The 26,046-nt window shown below is 57.1% G+C and overlaps 1 protein-coding gene and 1 long non-coding RNA gene across 7 annotated transcripts; one reads left to right on the top strand and one right to left on the bottom strand.

Moving 5' to 3' along the window:
• Positions 1-17,109, bottom strand: CHST1 (carbohydrate sulfotransferase 1). 5 transcript variants are annotated; one of them, XM_025879086.2, is made up of 4 exons: positions 16,669-17,108; positions 4,112-4,233; positions 3,338-3,462; positions 1-2,168 (listed from the first exon to the last, which is right to left on the bottom strand). In XM_025879086.2, exon 4 carries the CDS (start codon positions 2,124-2,126, stop codon positions 891-893), a length of 1,236 nt encoding a protein of 411 aa, XP_025734871.1. In that variant the 5' UTR covers positions 2,127-2,168; positions 3,338-3,462; positions 4,112-4,233; positions 16,669-17,108; the 3' UTR covers positions 1-890. The 5 variants fall into 5 exon arrangements, with proteins under 5 accessions (XP_025734871.1, XP_025734870.1, XP_073760811.1 ...); XM_025879085.2 differs by having other exon boundaries at positions 3,338-3,434; XM_073904710.1 differs by lacking the exon at positions 4,112-4,233.
• Positions 14,985-24,727, top strand: LOC141374718 (uncharacterized). Of its 2 annotated transcripts, none has more exons than XR_012381814.1 (4): positions 14,985-15,612; positions 15,853-15,908; positions 18,158-18,346; positions 24,573-24,727. It is a non-coding gene; the product is annotated as an uncharacterized lncRNA (long non-coding RNA). The 2 variants fall into 2 exon arrangements; XR_012381815.1 differs by having other exon boundaries at positions 15,814-15,908.
• The last annotated feature ends 1,319 nt before the right edge of the window (positions 24,728-26,046 follow it).

Here is a 26,046-nt window from a genome sequence, read left to right as displayed (position 1 = left end):
TATTATTGCACTCTTTTATTTACAGAAAACACAGATAAAGCATTTCAATGTTCATTTAGCAAACTGATCCACTCTTTTTCTTTTTGGCACAAAGAAATATCACAGATGGACCCCAAGATCAATCAGAAACCCTTAAGATTTATCAGCCATCACTGGTCCAGGGGCAGCCACAAGACTCAGACAGGCAGACAGACAGCATTGCCACAGACTGGAAAAAATAAACAAGGTCCACATTCACCTCACAGTAAAAACCTGCTCACCGGCAGGCAAGGGCAGGCCGGGGTGGGCGTTGGGGAGGGGGAGTGGGGGGCAGATTCTCTGCTTCAAGGGGGGCAGTGGGCATTGGGCATTGGGGGCAGGAAGCAGGATGGGGGGGATTAGACACCATTCATAAATTAGAGGTGACCTTTTTGCTTTTAACCTCTTACCTTGTGGAAGTAAGACAGTGCAAAACTACCATACCCTGACCACTGGGCCACTGGAAATGCTGCCGAAGTTCCATGGTTTGGGGGTATCTCTCCTCGTGGGCGCCCGTGTGTGTGCATGTGTGTGTATGTGAATGTGTGAGTGTGGTGCTTGTAAACATTGTCACCATCCACGCAGAGACCCAAAAGCCGTGTGTCTGAATGGGGTGAGCTGGGGGCTCTACCCCGCTTCATGCCCCCTCCGCCCCAGTGATTCCTGTCCAAGACATAGTGCAAATTTCAGAGACAAAAAGAGGCCGAAGAAAGTGGAGGGGGGACGGGGCCTGTTGGGGGGGGGGAGGGGGAGGCAGGAAGGACACAGAGACCGGGCGGGAGAGAGAGGGGGAAATAAGGCAACAGTTAAAAAGGGTCCATTTTATCAAAACCGACGCCATGTGCCCCTCACCCCCACCCACGGAGCCCTCGTCACGAGAAAGGGCGGAAGTCCCGCTCCTCCACCAGACTGACGGAGGGGTTCTTGAGCTCCTCCTCCGACGTGGCCATCTTGTAGCCCAGCTGCGCCAGCACCCGCTGGCAAGCGTTCTGGGCGAAGGCCACAATGTCGTAGGAGAGGCGGAAGCGCCACTTCTCGGCCGTGGCCGCCGAGTTTCGCACGGTGCCGTATTTGTGCTTGCCCAAGGTGGGGTCACCCCGCGTGTTGTTCTGGATCCAGCGGGCCACATGGCTGTCCAGGGGGATCCCCAGGAAACCGTAGATCTCCTCGGTCTTCTTCATGGGGTTCCTGGCCAGGTCCTCGTAACGCACCAACATGTACTTGCCCTTGAGCCACGGGGGCCGCATGAGGCCGGTGGACACGGAGTTGGAGAAGTCCTCGCACACCGTGGTCAGCTGCGTCACATCCAGGTTGTAGGGCTTCCTCCCAGTGCCGTACCAGAGCCGCCAGAGGCGGTACGTGTCGCGGAACGTCTCGCTGCGGGAGGCCAGGATGCCACGCGGGTCTCGGACCAGCTGGATGACCTTGAGGTTTAACCGGGGGTCTTCAACCAGGGCCCGCAGGTCGTTAACCTCGGGCACCCGCACCGTCTTGATGGCCACGTGGCTGCGCTCGCGACAGGCCTCGGCGGCCACCGTCAAATTCAACAGACCACACTTGCGCACGCAGTCCCCCTCCTCCAGTACCAGTTCGGGGGAGCCCGGGGGGTCGCACACGGGGCGGGAGCACAGCACCCTGCTGGCCCCGCGGCGGAAGATCCTGTCGGTGGTGTGGTTGACGGGCGGCGGCTTGATGTAGTTCTCCAGGAAGTAGAGGTCACAGTCATAGAGGCTCCTCAGGAGGTCACGGCTGGCGCCCAGCATGACCCGCCGGTCCGCGGGGCTCTTGCCCTGGGTAAAGCGGGGGATGAGCGTGTTCTGGACGTGGTAGAGGGGCTCGAACAGGTAGAAGACGTCCAGGTGCTGGTTGAAGAGCTGGCCCACGAAGGAGGAGCCGCTGCGCGTGGTGGCCAGGATGAGGATGTGGGTCTTGCGGGAGGCGTTGTAGGCAAAGGTGGGGCCCTCCTCGCAAAGCCGCTCGGCCAGCCCCGCCTCCGCCAGCCCCGGGCAGGTGTGAAAGGACTTGGCGGTGAAGGTGCGGATGGCGGTGTACTGTATGGCGATGGAGGCCAGGGCAAGGAGGAGGACGGCCTTCCAGGAACATTGCATGGCTGGGCACCTTCATGGGGCTGCTTCTCCACCATGCGAGGTCTGCGGGCAAAGGTGGGCGGCCGTCAGGGAGCAGCCTGCGGCGGGGTGCATCACCGGGCCAGGGGCCCCAGCCGGCTCCCTTGGACGGGCTGGCCTCCAGGGGGTCCCCAGACCTCCGGGATTCCCTGCCCGATGCTCACACATGCGACTAAGGACCGAGGAGCTTCTCAGCTAGACTTTACATTCTCTGGGGACTCCTGGGAGCTTCCGGGGACCGAACAAATTGACTCCCCACATGCAGAGTTTAACAAATGCTGCAGGGGACTTCCATCATGAACCCGGAGTTCCTTAGTGGGGCCCCACTGTGCAAGAAGCTAACTTCCCCAGCTCACACACTCAGGGGCCCAGCAGTTCCTGCCTGGAGTCATTCTCCTGCCACTGCCTATCACCCCTGCCAGCACCTCTGGGGCCCATCTGCATCTTCCACTCCCACGAGCAGGCACCGGGTTCCCCACTGGGCATCTTTTCTCCATCCCCTGCCCACCCCAGGAGGAAAAAGAGCTCCTGTCAGATGCACACTATGAGGATCCATGCACTGGGCCACGAGAGGGGGACAACTTGTCAAGCCCACCACCCCAACTTAGGGGTGCAGGTGACCAGTTACCCAGATGAGGACTTCTGGGACCCCCACGGTCAACGAGAGTCAACTGGCCCAGAGCAGAGAAAGGTCCAGGGGCTGCTGAAAAGCATCCTTTCCCAGGCCCCAGGCACCCTCCAGGTTTGCTCCTGGCCACTGGGGCAAGGGGCAGGCGTCGGGCAAGGGGCAGGCGTGGGGCAGATGACCCCCACTGACAGCAGAGTGAACTGGCTCCTGGGGGGGGGGGGAACGGGCCCACCCCAGCTAGTCCTCAAGGGCCTCCACCGTTCAGCTCTCAGCTCTCTGCCCACAGAGCAGAATCTGCCACATGTGACCCAGCAATGGCCCCAGAGAACCAGGCAGGATGGACAGAAGATGAGGGGGTGGAGCAGAAGGGGCATCTCAAGGAATGGAGAAAGCAAAAGTAGGGGCAGGGCAGGAGGGCAGGGCAGGACACCAGGGAAGGTCCAGAGCAAGGTGCCAGCCTGAGCATCTGGAAGTCGCCCCCAAGAGAGGCTGGCTCAGCTCCCGGGCCCTGGAGGAGGGCTGGGGCTGCTCCCAGAGCAAAGGCAGGAAGGGCTCTACCACTCACCAAAGAGGGGCTGCTCCGAGCTGGGGAGTCCACAGCTGCCAGGTCTCCTGGCCTAGCCGGCAGTCCCAGCCTATGCAGAGGCCCTGTGAGCAATAGACTGTAGAGAGAGAGACAGGGGAAGCGTTCTGGGGGGAGGGGGGAGGTCGATGTGTCAACATCGCCCTTCCCACCCCTTCCCTCCTATGTCCTGTGTCCTCACAGACTGCCCCCCCCCCCAGGGCCGGCTGACAAGGGCCCTGGTTGCTCTCCCAGACCTATCACTGATTCAGAGCTCCAGCTATCCCAGGGCCACCTTTTATCCCCTGGGATCTGGCCCCCTGACTCCTGAGCCCTCCACCCACCTCCCCCACCCCCTACCCATCCCTTCCTGGCAAGTCCGAGTCCCTCACACCAGGACCCAGTGGCAGGGAGCTGGCAAGCCTGCACCCCCAGCTGACCAAGAGTTGGTACCCCACACAGGCAACCACCCCGGGGAGGACCCCCCACCCCACCATCCAAGGGAGTTGCAAAGAAACCTACTGGCCACAAATACCTTGAGGCCTCCCTAGCTCGGTTCAGCTCTGGTGACCAGACTGACCCAACCAGACACAGTGCTCAGCACCCAACTGTGGAACGGTATCAGAGTCAAAGTTATTCCAGAAAACTAGGCCAGAGCACAGCCCCGACTGGCTCTGCATTTCAAATCAACAGAGCAGCCTGACCCTTCAAAATTTGACTTTTTCAGTGACTCCCCAAGAGGGGTTCGGTGGAAGTCAACAAGGCAGGGGGGCTCACCCCAGACCTCCAGGTGGAAATGGCAGCTCCGTCTAGATAGCCCAGACACCGAGGCCCACTCGGAAGGGACAGCTGGGGCGGGAGGCTCTTCTTCCAACCACACCAGAGAGGAGAACGGCTACCTAAAACTCAAAGCAAAAGTGGACCAGGGAGCGTTCCTGACTTCGATGCTGTCCGCGGATTCTAAGTTAAAACACCAAGACTAGCATTTTTTCGGTTAGCATCCATCGAGTACTGCCTAAGCCCTTTACCTGCATTCGCTCATTTATTCCTCACAGGAGCTTCATGTGGAAGCCAGGATTAGCTCCATTTCACAGGCAAGGAAGCTGAGGCACAGAGAGTGGGGTGACCTGCCTGAGCTCACATGCTTCGTTTAACGCACATCTCACAGGTTCCCCAGAGCCCACGCTCTTTCCCTCTGAGGAGATTTGACCTTGTTCCTCCAGCTTACATGCACTTGGCCTTCAAACATGCATTCAATTATGTCCCGGGCCCATGTGTAAATCGGCAAGAGAGAGACCGGGTATTACAAGGGTACAGACGATCTGTAATGTAACACTTACAGATCCTTCCCTTTGCCGTCTGGCCTTGTTGATCACGGTCTTGTTGATCAAGGCTCATGGCTGAGGGGATAAACTTGTGCTTTGTGAATATTCTTCCCACATCCCGCTATTTGGCGTGACTCCTTTGGGGGAGCGGTTTGTGGATCCTCACTTCCCAAACCCGCTGTGCTGCCTAGCTCAGCCAACTCCGAACACCACGCTATTCCTTACAGCCTCCTCTGGGAGGTCAGGGTCCTCACTCCCATTTTTTAGATGGAGAAATTGGGGCTCACAGACTAAGCAAATGTGCAGAAGCAAATAAGGAATAGCAGAGACTCGAATCCCTCTATGTCAGACTCTTAGGCCAGTGCTCTGGCCCCTTTACCATCAGCTTAGCGAAGAAAAAACAGAGCTGAAGCAGTCTGGTTGCCTCTGGGAGGGGCTCAGAGCTTGAGCTGAGATGACAGTGAGCCAGCTGAGGCTCTGGATCCTAGGAGTCCTATTTTAAGTCTGAAACTCCACTCAGTACCTATAGGGAAGAGTACCATGTCACCAGGTGGCAGTAAATATGGGAAGGCCACAGTCTAGACTCTTGGTAACCTCCAGTGTGATCAGAGAAAACCACAGCCCTGACCACACCCCATCCCACCCCTACCTCACCCCAGGGCCACAGAGAATGCTGACTTCATCAAAAGGCTTCAATGAGGTGCCCAGAGAAAACTGCCTCTCTGCCTTAAGTTAGATTCTCCTGCAAAATGCGGGCTCACCCTGCCTAAGTGCCCCAAGACAAATGCCCCTAAAGACAGGTAGGGAATACCATGAATACTAGTGTAGGTAATATTTTAAAGTTATTTAAGTAAGGGTCTACAGTTGCAACGCCCTAATGCACATCATTAGGATGGACTCTTTTTGTATTTATTCGTAAAGATCTGTCAGGTATCGAGCATGACCCAGGCACTGTTCTAGGAATTATGGCGGGGGAGGGGGGAAACATGAAGGAACAAACACTTACTGGGCATTCATGATGTTTATCCCAGGGGGGATCACAGATTAGGGTACAAGGTGGAGTGAAAAACACCTCTCGCCCTCACACTAACCCTGTGTGGTTGATGTTGTCATATCCCCATTTTACAGATAAGGAAGCTGAGGCTCTGCAAGGTTAGATGAATCTCCCCAGCTCACGCTCCTCGTGAGGGGTACAGCCAGGATTCCAGCCCAGGCAATGTGCTCTGGAGCCCATGCTTGAACCCTCCTCCTTGACCCATTACATTTAATCCCCTTTGGTCTCCACCAAGACGGGAAACAGAAGGCTGAAAGAGATTTCACTTAACTCAAAGATTCTGGTACCAAAAGGAGAATTCACCCATCCAGGGGAGCATTTAAGTTTCTCTCCCTGCCACCTCTCCCCACCCCAACCCAGAGAAACTTTTAAGGCCAGGATTCGAAACTGCTGCCTTGGCTAATAAATCAGGAGTAACTGAAGGATCTCGATGGTATAAATCCCTAAGAAAGTGGGACTCGGGTTCACAAGGTACAGTCTGAGCATCCACGAGGGGACTGTGTTCAAAGGCCCAGCCAAGGCCATCCCCCTGCCTCCCAGGAGGGCAAAGCGAGGGCATGGGAACAGGAAGATGAAGAAAGTCAGACCCTCCTAGAAATGCACCCCCTCTCCTGCCAACCTGGCAGAGCTGGGCTCAGGACTGGCCAAGCTTCCTTGGTATGCTGGAGGCATCTGCCCTGGAAACCAGAGACCCCAAGGCCAGGTCCCACTGTTCCCAGGGGAGCTCTGTCCACTGCAAGGAACTCTTCAATGCCCTTGTCCTCCAAGCCAGACTGCAAGCCCCACGGCCCCTCCCTGGGCTTTGAGCAGCCTTTGGCATGACCTTCCTCCATCTCTGGGTAGTCAACATCCAGACAAGCCTTAGACAGAGGAGCCCAGAATCTGTAACTTGTGTTTGGAAGGCCAGGGAGTTGGTGAACTCCCAGCAGAAACCTCAGACTTCAGTGTCAGCCACCTTCAGATTAGGGCACAGGGTGGGAGTGAAAAACACCTCCCCACTGGAGAAGTGGAATTCAGACCTCAGGGCTCAAGCCATGGAACCACACCCACCCAGATATCACTTAGCAGGTGTGTGGACCTGGATTCACTAGTGGTCTCTGAGCCTCATTTCCCGACCCATAAAATGCATATAACCATAGTAGCGGTTGCAAGAATTTAAAGAATTTGAAGCATTTAGTCAATGCCAGGCATAGAATATGGCACAGCCTCATGCTTGGGACATGGGCTCTGGCAAAAGCCCCATTGATGGCCAGGTTTCTGAATCTCTCTGGGTCTCTGTTTTCTCACCTGAAAAGTGGGGATCATTTTAACATTGTGAGGACTCACATTTAACATTGTGAGGACTAATTAACACAGTGCCCGGCATAAAGTAGGCACTCGATAAATGTACATGACTGTTATCATCATCAAATGTCTTGTCCGCTTTGTGTCTCGCGTAAGCACCTGAGAGCAGATCTTACTGACTCTGACGGTGAGACAGACACTCTCCCTGGCTGCGGTGCCCAGACCTCTGCCTGGCAGGCCTATGCTCACTGCCCCTTCTTCCTTCCGCTCCTCTCCCAGCCTGAGAACTTTCTGCGGCTGAGCCACCGCAGCGGCTTGCCTGCTGCCCTCTAGTGGCCACATCCTGCAGTACAGCCTCTTAGCCCTGCGTTCTTGGCTGGGTTCGGAATTCGGGGCCTCTAGCTGTGGCCTCGTGTGAGGATTCAGCCAGCGGAGGTGATGTTGCAGGGTGCCTTGAGGTGTGGTGATGACACCCCCACCCGAGCTGTGGCCTCTGCTCTGTGCGCCCTCTCTTCTTTACCCACACACCAAGAGGCAAGCAGCAACATGCAGCCTCACCTCATCCAGAGGGCCTGTCCTCCCAGTCTCATTCCTCATCCCAGAGGAAGGAGCACTGAACTTAATATCACAGGCAGGAATGGCCTCTGCTTTCCCTGGCTGGGTGACCTCGGACTCATCCCCTGGCCCCTCTGTGCCTCGATATTTCCACAGATCCAGCTACTCTAAGGGCCTCCGAGCTCTGATCGCTGGGGTTCTCTGGCCCCAGGAAGGCGCCATGCTCCATTTTCAGAGTCAGGACCCCGCCTCACTGCTGGCAGGGGGATGCTCCTTCGGGAGCGGGAAAGCCCCAGTCATCCTCCAAGAAGATAGCTGGGCTAGCAGCTGGGCCCCATCCCCTCGGCCCAGTCCACGGCGGCCCCCGTGGGGCCTAGGAGCCAAGGGGCTCCGCCTTCTGCTGAGTTAGCCTCCCCTCCCCAGCCCCAGCTTCCACTCTATAAAACCCCCTCCAACCCAGAGCTGTGGCTTTGGCCTTTTCTGGGCCACAGGCCCCTTGGAGAGACATGGTCCCTCTTTCCAGAAAGATTCATTTGTATCCACAACTTTATACACAATCAGAAGGCTCCTGGACCCCCTAAAGCCCACCCATGGGCACCCCAGAGGCTTCAACCCCTTTACGAGCAGTATTCTCCCCTGCTCTAGGATTTTCTTTTCAACTGACCATACCCAGGAAGCCTCCACAGATTTGTATACACTGAATGCAGAACCATCGCCCAAGATAAAAAAGCTAGAGCCAGAAAACACATGTGCAAGGGTAGGTTGCTACTTCTTGTTTTTAAAAAGGAGATGCATGTGCGGGGGAGTATTGATATACATGCAAATACAACCACTGATCTGGTAACCCCAGCTGCCCCGGCGGGAGGGGCAAGGAGGGGCAAGGAAGCCGTGGTAGGAGGAAGGCAGCTCACACTGAGCCTCTCAGTCCCATTTGAGTTTATTAACTTTCTGCGAGAGAGCAAAGCCACCCCATCCATGCAAGACCTGGAGGTGGGGCACTGAAATCACACTGGCAACTCACTGTGCCTCCTAATCTGCCCCCCGGGGCACTGCCAGCCTGCTCTCCCCTCCCCCACTTCCAAGGCACCAGGGTCAGAGTCACTACCTTTTGGCCACAATTGGGCTCTGTCTGCTCAGGCAGGCAGCGAAGGGTAGCAATCAGTGGGTGCTGCCGAGAAAGGGCAGGAGATGAAAAAGAGGGAGACCTCCCAGGGGACGTGGGGCTTTGGAGAGGAACGGAAGCCTGAGCTGGGGAAATGACTCCCTTCCCCACTTTTTCTTCCTAGAAACAGCTTGTGGAACTCTGAGGAGATGGGAGGGCAAAGAATAAAGATCGTGAACATGAGATTTCCAACCAGCCTCAGGAGCCAGTACGGAGGGGCCTCGCGGAGCCCCAGGAACTGGAACAAGGGGCAGGGGAAACAGGACAGGGAGGAAGGAGTTGGCAAACAGGCCTCTGGTAGAGACTGCAGAAAGGAAGTGCTTAATCCCTGGGTCTGCGGTAAGCGGTAGTCAAGGCTGACCCACCAGAGATGTTTGTTTAGTTAAAGCGAAAACATATAAAACAGCAAGGCTGTTTTTTTGCTTCCTTAACAAAAAAAAAAAAAGTGAGGTCGTGAAATGAGGCAAGTGAAAAACAAGGGTATGAAAGTCTGAAAGAACTAGAAGCCAGATTAGCATACAAGAGCTGAGACACTTCTGGGCTACCCAGATGGATCAGAGCTACCCGGTGGCCAACGGGAAAAGGGAAATATTTCATTTCATGTTTCATAGGATCCATGAGATGAGAATTACACCATCTGCTCAAGAGATGCCCAGCTACTCCTGGTACTGAATCCAGCAAAAGATTTCTCCTGAGGTATCTCCTAGAGAGAGCCCTGAGTACAGCGGCCATTCTCAAGAGCTTGTACCTAATAAGCCCGAGGACAAGCTTCATGGGGCCGTGTTCCAGAACATCCTTCAAGGTGAGCGTTATGCCAGCACATAATTCAGCCAGTGCAACCTTCCAGGGAAGGAGTTCCCATGGGGTCCAGAATCAGCCTCTGTGGTCTGGGTCAGCCCAGGGGAGATAGGAGGTAATAGTACTTCCCTTTGGGGTGACGTCCCCACAAGTTGAAACACCGGGAGGCCTGCGGACCTTCTCCCCAGAATCTGCACCAACACAAACAGGGTGTTTGTATACAGTCTTTAGAGTCCCCGGGCCCTGTACCTACCCACGGACCCCATAGGCAGAACCCATAGTTCCTTCAGGTACCTTGAGTGCAGCAAGTTCTCACAGTCGGGGTTCCAGAAAGTGACTGACTGTCCACCAACTTTTCACCCTCAGCAGAGAAACTCAGCTGCCTCTTAGGAGCTCTGGTATCTCCAGAGCAGATCCCTCTGATGTCCACACATAATGACATTGGAGACCCCCCCTTGGGTGCCTCAAGCGTCCTTGAAAAGTTACCCACAGGTGTAACTGGGTGGTGGTTGGGCACCCTAGCTGTGGGGCCGGACAGGCCTGGGTTTGAACCCCACTGCTAGGGCTTGATAGCTACAAGACCCTGAGCGAGGCACTTAACCTCTGTAGACCTCAGTTGCCCTTAACTGTGAAACGGGAAAGATAGTCACAGAATCTTCCAAACATCTGGATTATGAGACAGAAAGCCAAGAAACATCAAGAGCCTAGCACAGTGCTGGGCACAGAGCAAGTGCTCATTAAGTAAGAACCAGGAGTGTGATTTCCAAGGGCTACTCAAGCCTACAGACCAGCTGTAATGGCCTGAAAATGTTTAAGGAAGTTAAAACAGATGCCCCAGCCTCCTCCACCGAAGCTCGCACAGCCTGTGTGGTTGGAGACACTTGCTGTCGGGGTGGCAGAGACTGCCTCGCGGTCCTGCTGCGGGCCCAGCGGGTTGGCGGGGTCCTGGCCCGACCCGAGGAAAGTTTTCCCCAGCAGTGGGGAGAGTGACTGACCTCCTGGCACAAGGCCCCAGTGTGCCCGGTGCCTCACAGAGAAGGAGGAGGGATGAGTCAGAAGGGCCTGTGGTAGGCGGACCCTTCTGCCCCGACACTGGGCGGAAAGGCCCCGGTTTCCTGTCCCCCACCCCCCCCACCTCCCTGCCACCACCCCTCCTCAGCAGCCACAGCCAGAGTCGGAATAGTACCGAGGCTCCACCCCCCGGATACCGGGGCTTCGGCCCATCCTCCCAGATTCAAGGATGGGAAACCTCCAACAGGAGCTAAAGCACAAGCAGCTGCTGCTGGAGGGGCTGGCAGGGGGGCCATCTGTCCCCAGACGCTGGAGTCTCCAGCCTCCTCCCCAGCTGGCCCCTGGGGAGGAGGTCTGAGCATGGGAGGGGCTCACCTGAGCCTCTCACACGGTATGGAGGGGGCTGTGGGAGCCCATACCCAGAGATGACCCCAGTCCTGGCTCACCTCAAGTGGGTGCTACCCGCAGGTACCACTGCCATCCTCCACAGGTGAGGAGCGAGCGGTGAGGCATGGACAAATGAGGGGGTTGATCTAGGTGTGTGCAGCTGGTCTGTGGTGGGGTCCAGATTTGAGCTCAGCTCTAAGGACCCCCAAGCTCTGGCCCTAACCACAATACATAAGCTCCCAGGCCATGCCCGCGAGTAAGAGCATCATCCTGCCCCCTGGAGACTAGGGCAGGGACAGGGTGTGCCAGGGCCAAGATGTCCGCCAGGGTCCCGGGCATCCACCTTGACCCAGACCTGGGCTCACCCAACACCAGCTGACCGTCTCTAAGGATCAGGTACCTGGGGTGTCAGCTGGAGGGACGGGGGCTGCCTAAGGCCCTGCCTGCCTGATTCCCTGGCACCCCAAACGGGTCTGTGCCACCTCACCACTTCCCAGGGGGCTCTCCCTCCCCAGCTGAAGGACAAAAAGGAAGATTATCAGGAAGACTGGAAGAGGTAATGGGTGTGGACACGGCTGGTGCAGTATCTCCCGGCTAGGCAAGGAGAGGGAAGGGTGAGTATTCTCTTGGCCAGAAAGCCCAGGAACGTCCAAATCCTATGTAGCCAAGAGGACGCCAAAGAATGTCTTTATTCCCACCTGGCCTGAAATGGTCTAGAATGGGGTTTAGGGTTTGGGCTCAAGACCAGGATAAGGTCTCCCTGCTCCCTAAGCCTAGAACTTACCAGTAGCCCACAGCTAGTCGCATGGATGCCCCTGTGCCAGGATGCTGGTGAGGCTCACCCTGTCACCCTTCTGTCTCCTGGACGAGAAGTGTAGGGAGAGCCACCCAATGGGAGCCATCCATCTGAAATCGGGGGAGTGTCTCTGCCCCCACATCAACAGGGACCTTGATAGGACATAATGGCTGCTCGCTGAAGGCCTAGCCCCATGTGATGAACCTTTTGTGCCCCACTTTATTGGACCCTCTCTCCAAGCTTGGGAGTCAGAACTACAGCCGGATCCATGACACAGGTGACAGACAGAGGCTCCCAGAAGTTAAGTGACTTGCTCCAACAGCTCAGAAGTGGCAGGGTGGGGAACTAGACTCAGGCTATGGGGCATTGGGTGTGAGGTCCTCAACCTCTCCCAGGTTCTCCCTGAAGGCTTCTGCTCCTTCGCCCTCTGACCGCCTAAAACCCTCTGTCTGAACCACCCCAATTAGCTCTCCTGACCCTATACTTATGCCATGAGTGGTTAGAAGCAACAAAGCAGCAGGCGAAACCCAGACCTTGGGTCCTGGACAGCCTTACCCTCTCTGATCCCCAGGTACCCGGGGAGGGGAACCCACACCACCTCCCAGGGCCGGGGAGGGGCTTAAATGAGCTCTGAGCATAGTGCCTGGTTCAAGGCAATCACTCAATTAATGATACCTTCAGAATGCTGGCTGCAGACTTGTCTGTCTGTCTTGCTCATCTGCCTGCAGAATCCCTGAGGGAGAGCAGCAGGCCCTCCATCCATCCCCACCCTCGCTACCCAGCCTGGGGCCTGCAGCACACGGCCAGGACTCGATGGGCACGAAAACACTCACTGCCCCCAGCAGAGACCCGGAGAAGGGAAGAGCTGTGCCCCACCCCCCCATCCCAGAGGAGGAGCCGAGCTCTCCCCACAATTCCCAGCTCCCAGCCTTCCAGCTCTAATCAAGGAGCAAACACAAAGAGGGAATCTCTAAACATTTAGAAAACGCGGGAACTCTGTGCCCCCACGTGGCGCCGTGGGGATTTATAAAGAACAAATCATGCCTGACAAACTTGATAGCTTTCTTGATAGAATTACAAGACCGGTAGATGAAGGAAATGCAGGCAGGGTAATATATCTTGATTTTTAGCAAAGCATTTGATACAGCGCCTCAAGTAATCTTACAAAATTAATTCAAACAGACTTGGCCCTAAGCACTTGTCATGGGGCCGAAAGCAGGAGGGGGTAGGTCCCAAGGGTCCTGAGCGAAGGAGGTGAGCCCAGGGGGAAGGGGCTGCAGGACAGAGTCTGGGAGTGGGGGCAGGGCTGCCCAGACCCGGCACTGGGTCAGATCTTATCCGACATCTTCATTAATGATCCTGAGAGAGGGAGTAAACAGTCCGTTAATGAAATTTGCAGAGGATATTAAATTGGAAGGTGTTGTGAACACCAATGAGGACAGCAAAGCGGTCCAGAGAGACCTGGCAGGGGAAGAACCTTGGCAGGAAACTGCTATTTGGTGGGGGTGGGGTGGGGTGGGGTGGATGTGTGGGCTGGGCAGCACCTGGGGCCACCCGGAGAGCCAGGGAAGAGGGAAGGGCATCCCCAGTACCGGGGTGGAGCTGGGAGCGGCCGCGGCTAGCCCGGGTGCGGGTCACGGGAGCAAACCACAATCTTGGTTTTCCCATCTGTAAAACAGAAGAAAGGGCTGGTAGATATGGAGGGGTCTCAGACAGCTGGTCGTGATGGGGCGTGAGGGAGCGAGCTCAGAGCTGAAGCCCACCTTACAGGAGGGGAGCAAGGGTTATCTGCAGGCCAGGGAGAGGACGGTGGCAAGGCAGAGAAGGGCTGGTGAGGGAGACTGGCTGAGCCATCCCTAGTGCCCCCAATGTCCCCGAGCCAGGGCTCTGACACTGCCGGGGCAGGTGCTGCGGGGTAAGGGGGCCCCCTCTCCCAGCTGGCTGGACAATGACACATCCGCTGGGGGCTCCGGCTAGAGCCCCGAGCTGTCCAGACTCGCAGGGTGTGCTGGGAACACTTCGGCAATAGAAGTTCTAACCTGGAGGGTGGAGTGCGGGAGGGCAGGGTCTGTTTTCTTTCTGGAGAGTTCCTGATCCCACTTTCATCAGGAAGTTGGGGCCTCGCCAAAATCAGGAAGAGCTGCCCCACCCCAGACTCTTCTCTCTCTCCTCAGAGCCTGGACCTGTCCTGCCCCTCTCCCTCTGGCCCGATCCCAAGGAGGCTGAGGCAGAAAGCTGCCCATCCATCTGGACTTGGAGAATTTGTTCCCACAAGGCTCCTAGACAGGTGGGGTTTGAACAGGAGCCAGGCCTCCCTAGCACGGTGACGGGCCCTCAGCAACCTAAATAAATGCTTTGTGGGAGGAAGAAGTGGATGGCTGGTTCCCAGCCGGGGCAGCTGGGGGAGGCTCTTCCAAAGCAAGAGGCCAGCCCTGCCTGATGTCAAGACCACGCGCCCAAGAGGATAGACCCAGGTGACCACACAGGCGGTGCTCCTTCCAACCCCCTGAGTTAATAATAATGACACTTACTGAACATTCGCTATGGCTCCGTTATGAGTGAGCTCCTCATATCAACATATTTAACCTTCACAGCCCCCCGCCAAGAGGTAGGTGCTCTTTCCTCCCCATCTCACAGAGGAGGAAAGTGAGGCATAGGGCGGCAGCGATTGAGCCTGGACACCTAGCCAGGAGGCCCATGCAGAAGTAGCAGTCTGCCAAGAGCCGCAAGGAAAGCTGAGCAGCTCCCGATGGGGAGACCCCAGTGTGGGGAGCGGCAGCCCCTCCTGCAGCGACCCCAGAGCCTTGCCCAGCCTCTCCCGGCCCCCATCAAAGGGAGTTGGCCCAACTCCTGCCACACTTGTGGAGCCCGATTTTACTATATGTTTCTCTTCTCCCCCACCACTGCTGCGCTACCCGAGTCCTCAGAACAAGTCTGTTTCCATGGAAACCATACAGTGACTCAGGGCTTCGGGACCTTCTCTGAACCAGATTATGAATATCGAATGCTTCCTCCCCGCACCAATGCAGAGTGAGTTAGAAAAGTAAAGAGAGAGCCACAGTGGGCAAAGGGAAGGAGACAGGGGCGTAGGCAAGGGGAACCCAGACGGGTACAAGCCTGCCCCCCACCCATGAAAACCAGCCTTCTGGGCCCCTCTGCAGACTCAGGGGAGCACAGATGTACATCTGTGTGTGTCTGCAGCCAGCAAACACGACCCCTACATCAGCACCATGAGCACCACCCTTCCTCGGGAACTAAGACCCTGTGGGTGGGGGACAGGGAGGTAAGGGGGATCTGCATCCTTCCTACTTGGGGCGTGAATGTGGCAGAGGTAGCTGAGAGGCCAGGGAGGAGGAAAGCTGTCTGCAAGAGGAGCTTGACTTCCAACGTCGAGGAGGAAACCTCTGGCCAAAAGCACTGCAATATTTAGCAAAGAGGGAAATTTGGATTTTCAGGGGGAAGTGTGTTTCTGCTTTGAGATGAGGAGGCTGTTAAGTATTATGTGCCAGGAGGGGGGCGTGACCAGGATTTCAAAGCCCCAGCAGGGTTGTGTGGATCATTAGCAGAGACTTCCTCCCCGTTGCCCCCACCCTGGCCTGGCCTAGGGCAGCTCACCTGCCCCAGTGGAGACATAGCAGGGAAATGAAAGTTTGTAGTGCCAGGCTCCTGGCCTCCCACAGGGGGCTAAGGCCCAAGGGCAGCAAATCCACCCCCTCCTTTCGCCAGCTGTCCCTGAAGACCCAGGAAGGAGGGGAAGAGAACAGGTTGGCGGCTTGATACCTCCCTGGTGAATCCAATGTGTGAGTCATGTCGGTGAGAACACTTGGAAAAAAGAAACAGGGTCATGGTGATGCCTGTGAGTGTCCCCAGTTGCTGAGGACTGGAGCCTTGGAACCGCCTGCCCAGGTAAGGTCTCTGCCTAAGACAGCCAGCCCCATCGTAAGGGATCCAGAAAGCCCCAAAGATGGGTACCTGGTACCATAGCCCCCACCAGCTTTCCTCTTAATACCTACAGTTCCTTTGGCTTGCCAAAGCAGCTACTTTCCCAGCCAGGGGGCCTGCCCCCTGCCCCTAATCCTAGGTCCCCTCCGCTCCCTGCCCTACCAGCCCTCCAAAAGATGCAGGGCTCAAGGCTGTCCTTCTTAGGAGCCTCCTGCTTAGGAACAGTGTTCAAGTCCGTCGGAAGGAAACCTGCAGCAGAGGTGAGGAACCTAATCCTGGGAACCCGCAGGTCTGGGATGGGGGAGGGGGCACCCTGGGGCATGGCAAATCAGGCCAAGGTGCCACCCTAGGACGATCCTCAGGTCTTACCTTTTAACCCCTAACAGCCTGGCCAGGGCTACTCAGGGCTATTACTGTGAAAGCAAGCATTGGGTTCCTGGAGCCTGGGAGGGGCTGCTCCGGGGTGCAACCCAGAGAAGAGCAGAAGGGTGGTTCTGCCTTCCCGTAGGGGTCTCTGCACCATCCATCCGGCTCAACGCTGAGTGATTGGTGCGGGCTCGGAGCCGGGCCAGGGGCAGGAAGCCAGGGGCAGCCCCCTGCCTCCGGGCGCAGCCCTGGTTTGGAAAGTTGGTGCAGGCGTGGGACCTCAGGGTCTCGAGGCGCCTCAGCAGCCCCGAGCCGGGCAGACTGTGGGACGCTGAGCCCCGGGCAGCCCCCGAGTGCGCTCCGCAGCAGCGGGGAGCGGGGCGCCTCGGGGCCGCCGCGCGTCTCAAGTTTGCTGCCCTCGCCGAATGGGGGCGGGGAGGTCTGGGGGGTCGCGGCGTTCACCCGCCACCCGCCCCGGGGAGCCCTTCCTGCGCCCAAAGCGCTGCTGGCCTCCACCCCCGCCTCCCCGGCCCGCACCGCCGGCAGCGACTGTCCTCGAGCGGAGGGGCGTCTCCCACCGCGCCCGCGCCCCTCCCGCTGCTGCGGCGAGGGTCTGCTCCCGCCCGCCCGGGGCCCGCCGGGCCCGGCCGATACCTGGTGAGGGGCGCACCGGGAGCCGCTGTAGCGCCCCGCGCCGGCTCCATCCTCGGGTCTGGAGTCAGGCTCGCCGGGGGCCGGCGGGTGGCGGCGGCGACATCGGCGGCGGCATCCTCCGCCTTCCGCGCCCTCCTCCTCGGCCTCCCTCCTCCCTCCTCTTCCACCGCCTCCGCGCGCCCCTCACGGGCCCCTCTTCATGGCCCGGGGGCGCGAGCCCGGGACGGCCCGGCCAGACCAGAGCGTTCTCCTGGGCAGGGCGCGGGACTGGGGACCCGGGCGCGAGGGCCCGAGGGGCGCCGGGTCAGGGGCCGGGACCCAGCGCGCCGCAGCCCCGGGCGCCGGAGGAGAGCAGCAGCCGCAGGCGCCGGAGCCTCTCGCCGAGCGCCCGCCCGCCGGCCCGCCCGCCTTGCGACCCGAGCGCGGAGCGGCGGCGGCGACGGCGGCGGCTATAGCGCCGAGCGAGCGGCTGGAGCTGCGGTCCGGGCTCCACCCCCCCGAAGCCGCCCGCCCCTCGGCTGCCGCCCGCCCCCTGCTCTTCCCCACCCCTCCAGCGCGCGCCCTCCCGCTCCCCGCGCCGCCCCGCGCGGCCCCAGCCTCCAGCGCTCCGGACGCCCCTCCGCAGGCCGGCTCCCGAGCCAACCCCCACCCCCCCACCCCACCCCCGCCTGGAGGGAGCCACACCCACACCCCGGGGTTCAGGGGGTAGGCTAGCGAGGGCGGGGGCTGCCCACTGACACCTCTTCCCCTACCTTCCCAGCCCTCCCACCGAGGGCGCTCACGGAGGACCTTCTGCCTGAGTGCCCCCCAGGAAGTCCGGCTGGAGCCCCAACCTGGCCCCGGGCCCAGATGTCCTCTACCCCGTCCCCAGCCAGCACAACGGAGGGACTCCAGAACCCAGAACGGGAGCCATCCACCTTTCGGTGCCAACACCCCCAAGACACACCCCTAGCCCGTTACCCTCCACCTTTACCTCGCAGATGTGGAAATGAATCCTCTGCCCTGCTCCAGTTGTGCCTCTTGGGAAGGGTCTGGGGGTGGCTTGGGGGGGCAACCCTAGGTGGATTTGCTGGGGACAGTCTCCAGGCCAGTCCCACCCCCTTCCCACCAAACTGCCGCGGGCACTCCTAGGTGGAAATGTGCAGCCACTGCAGCCCTTCCGGAGGGGAGGTCTGCGCTCACAGCCAGAGCCAGTTCTTCGTTCTTTGCACAAATATTGACTGAGCATCTCCCGAAGGCCAGGCCTACATGGGCACCAGGGACTCATTGGTGACAAGACAAACGACCCCTGGCCTCTCCGGAGTGGAAGGGAGAAGCAGGGGAAGCAGGCCGAGAACCACGTGATCAGCAGCCCCTGGGCTGGAGAGCAGGGCAGAGAATCCCAGTTCTGCCCCTACGGAGGCCTGTTTCCTCATCTGCAGAGGGGTAGGTGGTTGTACCAACAACCCCGTGCTGCTCCTCAGCTCCGACCAAACAATTATCTTCTCAGGCCGGGAAAGGCAGTCAGCTTCCATCTGCACCCATGTCTGAATCTCGGATTTCCAGCTGTAGCCTCTCCATCAGTCCCGGACTCGCCCCAGAGCCACGGAGGGTTTGAAAACTCCAGGCAGCCGGGGAAAGCCTTGGCACCTGTTTCCTGGTCCGGATGATGGAGATCCTCACCTCCTGGGACCAGATGGTAAGGTGCATGTAAGCACTCGGCACAGTGTGTGGCACATGGCGAGTGCTTAATAGGTGCACCCTGTTGTTACTGTTACCGGCTGGTGGGTGTTCAGGGTAGCCGTCACTCACTCACTCACCCAGGGGATCATGGGGGCCCTTTACTTCTCTGGGGGACCCAGGACTCAGACCATCAAGAAACTCTCTCCACCTAGAACCAGATGGTAGGAAGGCCCCCGCCCCTAGGATCCCACCAGACCAAGGGTCATTTGTCTTGGTCACAATTGCAAATTCTTAATTGTAAATCCGCCCCCCCAGCCCATCCACCTCGAGTCTGGCAGTGGATCCCCATCAAGCCGGGGTGTGACCCAGTGTGATCCCTGATCATCTCTGGTGTGTTTTCCTGCCCTGCCTCTGCCCCACCTGCCCTCCACCCACCACAGCCAGGAGGATGGCAGTTCCGGTCCTCCAACCCGATTTCAAGGTGACTAGATCCGTTTCCCAGCCGGCCCCCCACAGAGTGACAGTGCTCTGGGATGGCTCACAAGAGTGCTGACCTTCCAGAAGCAAGGACTTTGTGTTTCAAAATTCCATTTGTCGCTCTGTAGAAAACCAGCCTCTAACAGCGCAGAGCTGAGCCATCAGAACCTGCACTTTCACCCAAAGCTAATCCCTCCCTGAGACTTCGTTCGGCCTGACAAGAATAGTCAGGGTTTAGAGAACACCTCTATCTCACACTCTCAGGTCCAGCCCCTCATTTTTCAAATTCTGGTGTATTTCAGGTGGAAAGGAGGGAAATGTACATCTGGCTGACATGAAAAGATTGGTGTGGTTGTAATGTAAAGACAGAGTGGAATTTGGAATTCTTTTTTTTTTTTAAGATTTTATTTATTTATCTGACAGATGGAGAGACAGCGAGAGAGGGAACACAAGCAGGGGGAGTGGGAGAGGGAGAAGCAGGCTTCCCACTGAGCAGGGAGCCCGATGCAGGGCTCGATCCCAGGACCCTGGGATCATGGCCTGAGACGAAGGCAGACGCTTAACGACTGAGCCACCCAGGCGCCCCTGGAATTCTTTTTTTTTTTTTAAGAATATTTAAACTCTGAAAATAAACATAGGTCCTGGTCCCAGGAACACCAAGATTCTGTTTCCAGTTTCCTGAAATCTCCCAATTAATAACAAGCATGTGTGTTTCATGTGCACCTACTCTGTGCACTGTACTGTGGCAAGTGACATGGTGGGGGACCGGGGGGCGGGGGGGGGGGGGAAGAAGAGGCAGAAAACAAAAGCAAAGACCTTTGCTTGGGGAATTGGGATCCCAGACAGTGAAGTGGGAAAGAACCTTTGTGGCCAATGTGATCAAGTGCACAATAGGTAGCCTTGGAAGTCAGAGGAAGATGGAGCCTTGGGGAGTTGTTCAGGGAGAGCTTCCTGGAGGAGGCAGCAGTTAAACTGAGGCTTGAGGGATGGATAGGGTATAAAAAAGCAAAAGAGCAGGAGAGCCTGTGAGAAGCAGCACTAGCCAGACGGCTTATTTGTGTGATAATAGAAAGGTTAATATTAGTGGCTAATGTTTGAGGTCTTACCTCGTTCCAGCTGTGCTGTTTGCTTTGTGTGGATTATTTTGTTTAACCTTCAAAACAACCCTAGGAAGGAGGTGTTCCCATTCCCACTTTACAGATGAGGAAACTGAGGGCCAAAGAGTTTAAGCAGCTTGCCCAGGTTTGCAGAGCTGATGAGCAATGGAGCCAACCCTGGAGCGAGCCGTCTGGCCACGCACACTCACCCTCTGCCGGGCCTCAGTCAGCCAGCCCAGCTAGTCGGGGTGCCCGCAGGGAAGAGCAGGAGGAGAGGGCCTTCAGAAGCCCCCAGCCCCCAGAGGGGTTTTCCTGAAAGAGAGCCCCCAGGCCCTCCTGGAGAATTCTAATATGAAGCATGCTCTTTCCTCTCCTCAGCATGCAGGCACCTGGGTGTCTGGAAATTGGTTAAGGGATTTGGGGGCTCAAGATTTCAGCTTTTTAATATCTCTTGCCGGTCCATCCGGTGGCAGTCTGTGCCACCCACCTTGTGATTTCGGTCTATTCTGGGAGATTGATGGCCCAGGCTTTGATTTAAGATGTGCCGCCGCGGTCCTCAATTTCCCGTCTCACTGGTGACGCTGACAAGGCAGCGAACCCCGGGAGGATGGCTCCTGGCTCTTCCCAGACTGCAGGCCTGAGAGCCCGCGGCACCTGTAGAGAAAGTTCTGACCAGAAAATCTGGGTAGAGGCGGGCAGGCCCAGTGGACCTGTCCTCTGGAGCCTCAGTTTCCCCACAGATGAAGTGGAGGGCCTGCTGCTGAGGAGGCCCGTTCGGGACAGTGGAGGAGCCCTCGGAGGCGAGCTTACCCAACTCCCTCATTTCATAGATGAGCAAACTGAGACCGAGAGAAGTTAAGTGACTTACCTTAATTTCCTATGGCCACGCAGGAAGTCAGTTGAGCCTTCAGTTGGGTCTCCTACTTTCCGAAGAATACGTCTCTTGTATACCTCTTCTTATCCCCTACTTCTACCCTGCTCTGGATGAGTTCCTCTTCTGGATAAATCAAGGGACCTGAGCTTTTTGGGGGTTGAAATAAAACAAATGTTTGAGGGTCTTACCGCGGGCCAGGCACTGGACTGGTCCCTCAGATATATGTGATCCCAGTTTTTCCTCATAAGATCCCCACGCATCCCTGGGCACAGAGGTCGCCAGGCCTTGCCGGCTCTTGGATTCAGAAAACCACATCATTTTGGCAAAAATTCCGGAATTCCTGTTCTTGCCCTTTCTTGCCCAATCAAGTCCTCAGCTGAAGCCCCTCGAGAAGCCACCCCAGTGGCCCACCTTCCGGGGTTTCTGTGAATCCCTCAGAAGAGTAGAGTATTGCTCCTAGACCAGCCTATGTGCTGCAGCTACCACTGGTCATCTGTCGAGTTTGTCTGCTCTTGCTCTAGAACTTGCCGGAAGCCACAAGGTGTTGCCCTACCTCCCGGATGAGAAGCCTGGTGGGGAAGCTAATGTCCAGGCGAAGGGGTGACTCCTGATGCCCCCAGAGCCCCAGACCTTGGGTGGCCAGAGGCGAGGAGAGCAGCATCTTCCCCAACACAGGAGTCCGAGGTCCCCAGGGCCAGGAAGCACAACTGCGTAGGCCCCAGAACCTCTCGACCAAGAGACTGTCCTGCTGGTGACTGCACCGTCCAACCACTGGCCTCGAAGGCAGGCTAAGGGGCCAGAGAGGAGGACACCGTTCCCTCCTTACTCTTTCTCTTCTTGGAGCCACTCCCAACAGACAGTCCCTCTCCTTCTCCAGTTACAGAACCAAATGGCCCCAGTAAATTAGAGGATGTCAACAAATCTTGGTGGAGGGGAGGAAACAGGGACACTAAGTGACTTCCTTCTGGTAAATAGCCAAGCCACAGCATAGCTGTTGCCCAGACCACCCTGGCCAGCCCAGGGCTCTGGCCCTTCTGGGCCTAGTGGTTGGGAAGCAGGAATGGTCCGTGTTGGTCCTCAGCCAATCCCCCAGGCTCCGTCATCCTTCCTCTGGCCTCACATAGTCCAGCCCTGGTCTTGCCAAGGCCAGTCTCATCCAAGTCCCCCAAAGTTTCCGGGGAGGAAGGAGAAGTCAGAGAAGGCCAGATGTCCACTTCCTGCTGAGGGAGGAGCCTGCTCCAGCTGCCTTCTGAAGAAGAGGTCCAGCATAGATGTTGACCTTCCCTAAGCCACTCCACAGGCCATTGCCACACTCACCCCTGGAGGCCCAGGCTGAGGAGAATCAGGTGGCGCTATTAGAATCCAACTCTTGCCCCGGTGCTTCCCAGAGCCTGCCTGCTGGGGAAGCAGAGACATGGCCACAGGGCCTGTGTTCATCTGGAAACTTCTGCCTCAGGTTCCCCTCACCCCAACCCCCCACCAGGTACCCCACCGGAGACACCCAGCCACAGAGCTATGAGGAGATGGACAGACTGACTAAAGGCAAACAAGGCCTGAGGAGTCTGTGTCTGATCTAAAAATAGGGTACAGGGAATATCTCACAGGCCCTGGGACTGGGAAAGGTGGCGAGAGTTGGGGGCAGATAGAACAGGATCATGGGCTGCAATTAAAACTCACGTCCTCAAAAACTAATGATGTAATAATGTGTGGTGATTAACATAACAATAAAAAATTAAAAAAAAAAATAAAACTCACATCCTGGGTAATTCCCAAGCCTCTGTTGGGGTGTTTCCATGGCAAGGGAGGCTGGCCCAGAGACAGGATCCTGGGAGGGCTGGGCTCCCTCCCCCACTCCTGCCCACAGTAGCCTCAGCCCCTGGATCAGACAGTTCAGACCGGGTGCATGGTCCCGCTGAGAACTGGCAAGGCACAGGTAGAGACCTAAGCTCTGTGAGGCAGGTGCCCAAGCTGGCAGGGATCGGAAGGAGGAGCAATTAATGGTGTGTGCTGGGACTTTGGGAGGCCACCAGGAATCTGGCCCACACTCTAGGGACATGGGCTGCCCAGAGCAGCCAGGAACTCCAATCTGGGGACTTACCTGAGGCAGGAGGAAATCAAGCCCCTAGGAAGTCTGGATCTTTGTCTGGTAAACCCTTGTCCCCACCCTCTAGGTTCCCCCCACCCCCTCACTCGCCTCCAGGCCAGCCCCTCCTTGTTCTGCCTCCTGTCCCCATACCCCTCCCCTGCTCTCATCCTGCAACCCCTCATTACCTCTTGCTCATGGGGGCTCACCTCATGTTGGCCCCCAAGGCAAACCCCCTCCCCGGGCCTGGCTGGTGCTGAGAAAGTAGGAAGCCCTTCTGGTACATTGCCTGCTGGCAGATGGTGAGGAGTAGGGAAAGGGTGAGCCCTGCACCAGATCTCACAGGCAGCATTAAAGGGCATAAGGTCAAGAGATAGGTGCCAAGACCATCACTTCTGAGGAATCTGGGAGAAGCTCCTCAGGTAGGTGGACAGACTCATCTTGTGTGCCAGCACACAGAAGTCCTGCACTAGGGAGTCCGGCCCAAAGGCAAACACATTCCTAAGTCCTGGACCAGTTTCTGGGGTGTGAGCCACCTAGCAGCAGAGGCCTGCTGCTAGGTGGTTCCCTACAGGCCAGTTCATCCCCCAGACCCTCAGGCTCCCCACGTTCACGCACACCAGAAGGGAAAAAGGAATAAGTAAGCATTCAGTGCCCACTTCCCTTTTCTCACTTTATCCCCATTCCTCATCTGCCCCCAGCCTCTCAGAGCCAAGGTCACCGTGTACGTCTGCAGGTGCCCCAGGCCCTGGCATTCCGGTCAGGAGGCCAAGTAGAGAACGGGAGGCATCCTCTGGGCTCCCCCACCCACCCAGACCTGGATCAAACCAAGGCTCTTTCCCTCCTCCCTCTGGGAAAGGAGGGGAAGTGGGTGTCCTGCCAGGTGTGGTCAGCCGTTGGTCAGGGGCCCATGGGCACCTCCCACTGGACAGCCCAGCCCTGGTCAGTGCCGTACAGGCTGGCTCAGAGAACTCAGCCCTGGAACAATGGAGCCATTCACACAGCCTGGCCTTTGCACAATGACCCTCTTGGTCTATCTCCGTGGCTAGACGATGTGTGAGTGAGGAGGAGGGTGTAGGAGTGAGTGAGTGTGGGTGTGTGTGTGTGTGTGTGTGTGTGAGAGAGAGAGAGAGTGTGTGTGTGTGTGTGTGTGTGTGTGAAGGTAACTGGAGAGCCCAGGCAGAGGTAGAAGAAAGAATACTGACCAGGGACTTAAATAAACCTGACATCCTTCCCTTGTTGGACAATTATTGTGCCGGGCAAGTGAGTCAGTTCCAACATTGTGCCCATTTTAAAGATAAGGAACCTGAAGTGAGGTTGAGAAGTTAGAAGTCAGAATAATGAGAACGTCTAGCCAGGAGTATTGACTGGGAAGCGGCACAAGGGAACTTTTGGGGTAATGGAAAGTACTCTGTTTGGGTGGCGGTCACCTGGGTATATACATATGTAAACATGCATTGCACTGTCCACTGAAGATTTGTGCAGTTTGCTCTATGTAAATTATATTTCATTTTTTAAAAATGACAGTATATCCACAGAAGGGAGTATTACCCAGCCATAATTAAAGACTAAGGAAGCTCTTTGTATACTAATATAGATTCCAAGATAGACTGTTAGATGAAAAAGAGCGACGTGGAAAACATGATTTTCCAGATAGTGTGCAAACACGTCTTAAAATACTCTCTATTCATATCTGCTCGTGTGTGTTTAGATCATCTCTGGAGAGACACACAGAAACCATGACTGCCTCGGGGAAAAGAAGTCACACTGCTGGACCGGTGGGAGGAAGACCTTCCATGATAAACCCTTTCCTTAACCCATGGGAGTGTACCACTTCTTCAAATGCAAACACCAAGCAAAATTAAAACAAATGATACAAGAGCACCAGAGTTGCTGATTCCTGAGCCACCATGCCCACTGCTTCAGTGTGTTTAATTCCAAAGTCAAACTCCAAACATTCCAAAGACCCCTCCCTCCCCTCCCCTCCTCTTCTCCAGCCTGCCTCCCCGCCTCCAACCCTGCCAGACTGCATCGGGCTGTGGCTGCCCCGCTAGGAAAAGCTCATAGCTAGGCTCCACCAAGGACCATCCAGAACCTTCTGTGGCTTGAGAGTCAGGCAGGCCGGCCCGGCCGAGCTGGAGCTGCAGAGGGGCCACTAACGTCACAGAGTCCAGCCCCCCGACCGCCCCCTGAAGGAAGTTGGGGGCTGCAGGCTTGCCCTCCAGCCGAGGGCAACTGTCCAGGTCCCCACGCAGCCCCCTCTCCTAGCTTTGCTGTCACGGCCTCGTGGGCTCCCCTCCACAGTGTCTCCAGGCAAACTCAGTGAAGACACAGGCCAAGGAGGCCAACAGGTGCAGCCCAAACCCTGCCCGGCTGGGTCGGGGAAGGGCGGCGAGAGGCAAGGCAGCCTTCCACCGAGAAGTGCAGGGCTGGAGCTCACTGCAGCTGAGAGGGTGCTTCTCAAAAAGTGCCTGGGTTCAAATCCCAGCTCCACTATCCCCTGGCCATGGGACCTCAGATCAGTCACTTTGTCCCGTTGCGCCTCTGTGTCCTCATCTACGAAATGAAAAACAATGCCTCCGCCCCATCAGGATGACTGTGGGGGGAATGAGATGCTGAGGAACCTCAGCCCTGAGCCTGTAGCAAAGTAGGTGGGTCTTAAAAAGTGACTGCTCCCTCCCACTGAGTAGCATCTTCTGAGCAGAGCCTGTATAAATATTCATAAAGTGTTTCCCAGACAGGGTGACCTAGAGGGAGGACCTGCCCCTCCCTGCCGGGGCTCCGAGTCCCTCCTGGGATCCCCCCTGCACAAGGGTTGTCCAGAAAGCGGAAAGGTGCAGTCAGGGAGGGCCCCAGGAGGTCGAGGGCTTTGGAAACCTGGTTTCTAGATCTCGGGGGCCAAGAGGCAGGAAGGCTCATGGGGCACTGGGGCCATCTTCAGGTCTCCAAGAGTTACCACAGGGAAGAAAACAAAGACAAAAATGTGGGAGTTTGGGCAGGACAGGTGTAGGCCAGTGTCTCAGCGGTGTCACCTACCTGGTTTTCTTTACCTTGCCAGATGCTCTGTGTTTCCGGGCCTTCAGGGCCGACACACACCCCGCCACCACAGTGGACCCCGGAGGCTAGGACTGACCTGGGCAGGTCTAGCCTGAAAGCTGAGTGGCTCTGGGCAAGTCACTGGATCA

This window comes from Callorhinus ursinus, unplaced genomic scaffold (assembly GCF_003265705.2).
Source record: "Callorhinus ursinus isolate GAN/ISIS: 27379988/994484 unplaced genomic scaffold, GSC_fseal_2.0 scaffold21, whole genome shotgun sequence".
NCBI lineage: Eukaryota > Metazoa > Chordata > Mammalia > Carnivora > Otariidae > Callorhinus > Callorhinus ursinus.
The sequence above is the reverse complement of the archived record's forward strand: the minus strand, read 5'-3'. Positions and strand labels throughout refer to the sequence as shown.

What these genes read in the sequence shown, in the direction of transcription:
- CHST1 (XM_025879087.2), bottom strand. Translation starts at nt 2,126, where the DNA reads ATGCAATGTTCCTGGAAGGCCGTCCTCCTCCTTGCCCTGGCCTCCATC.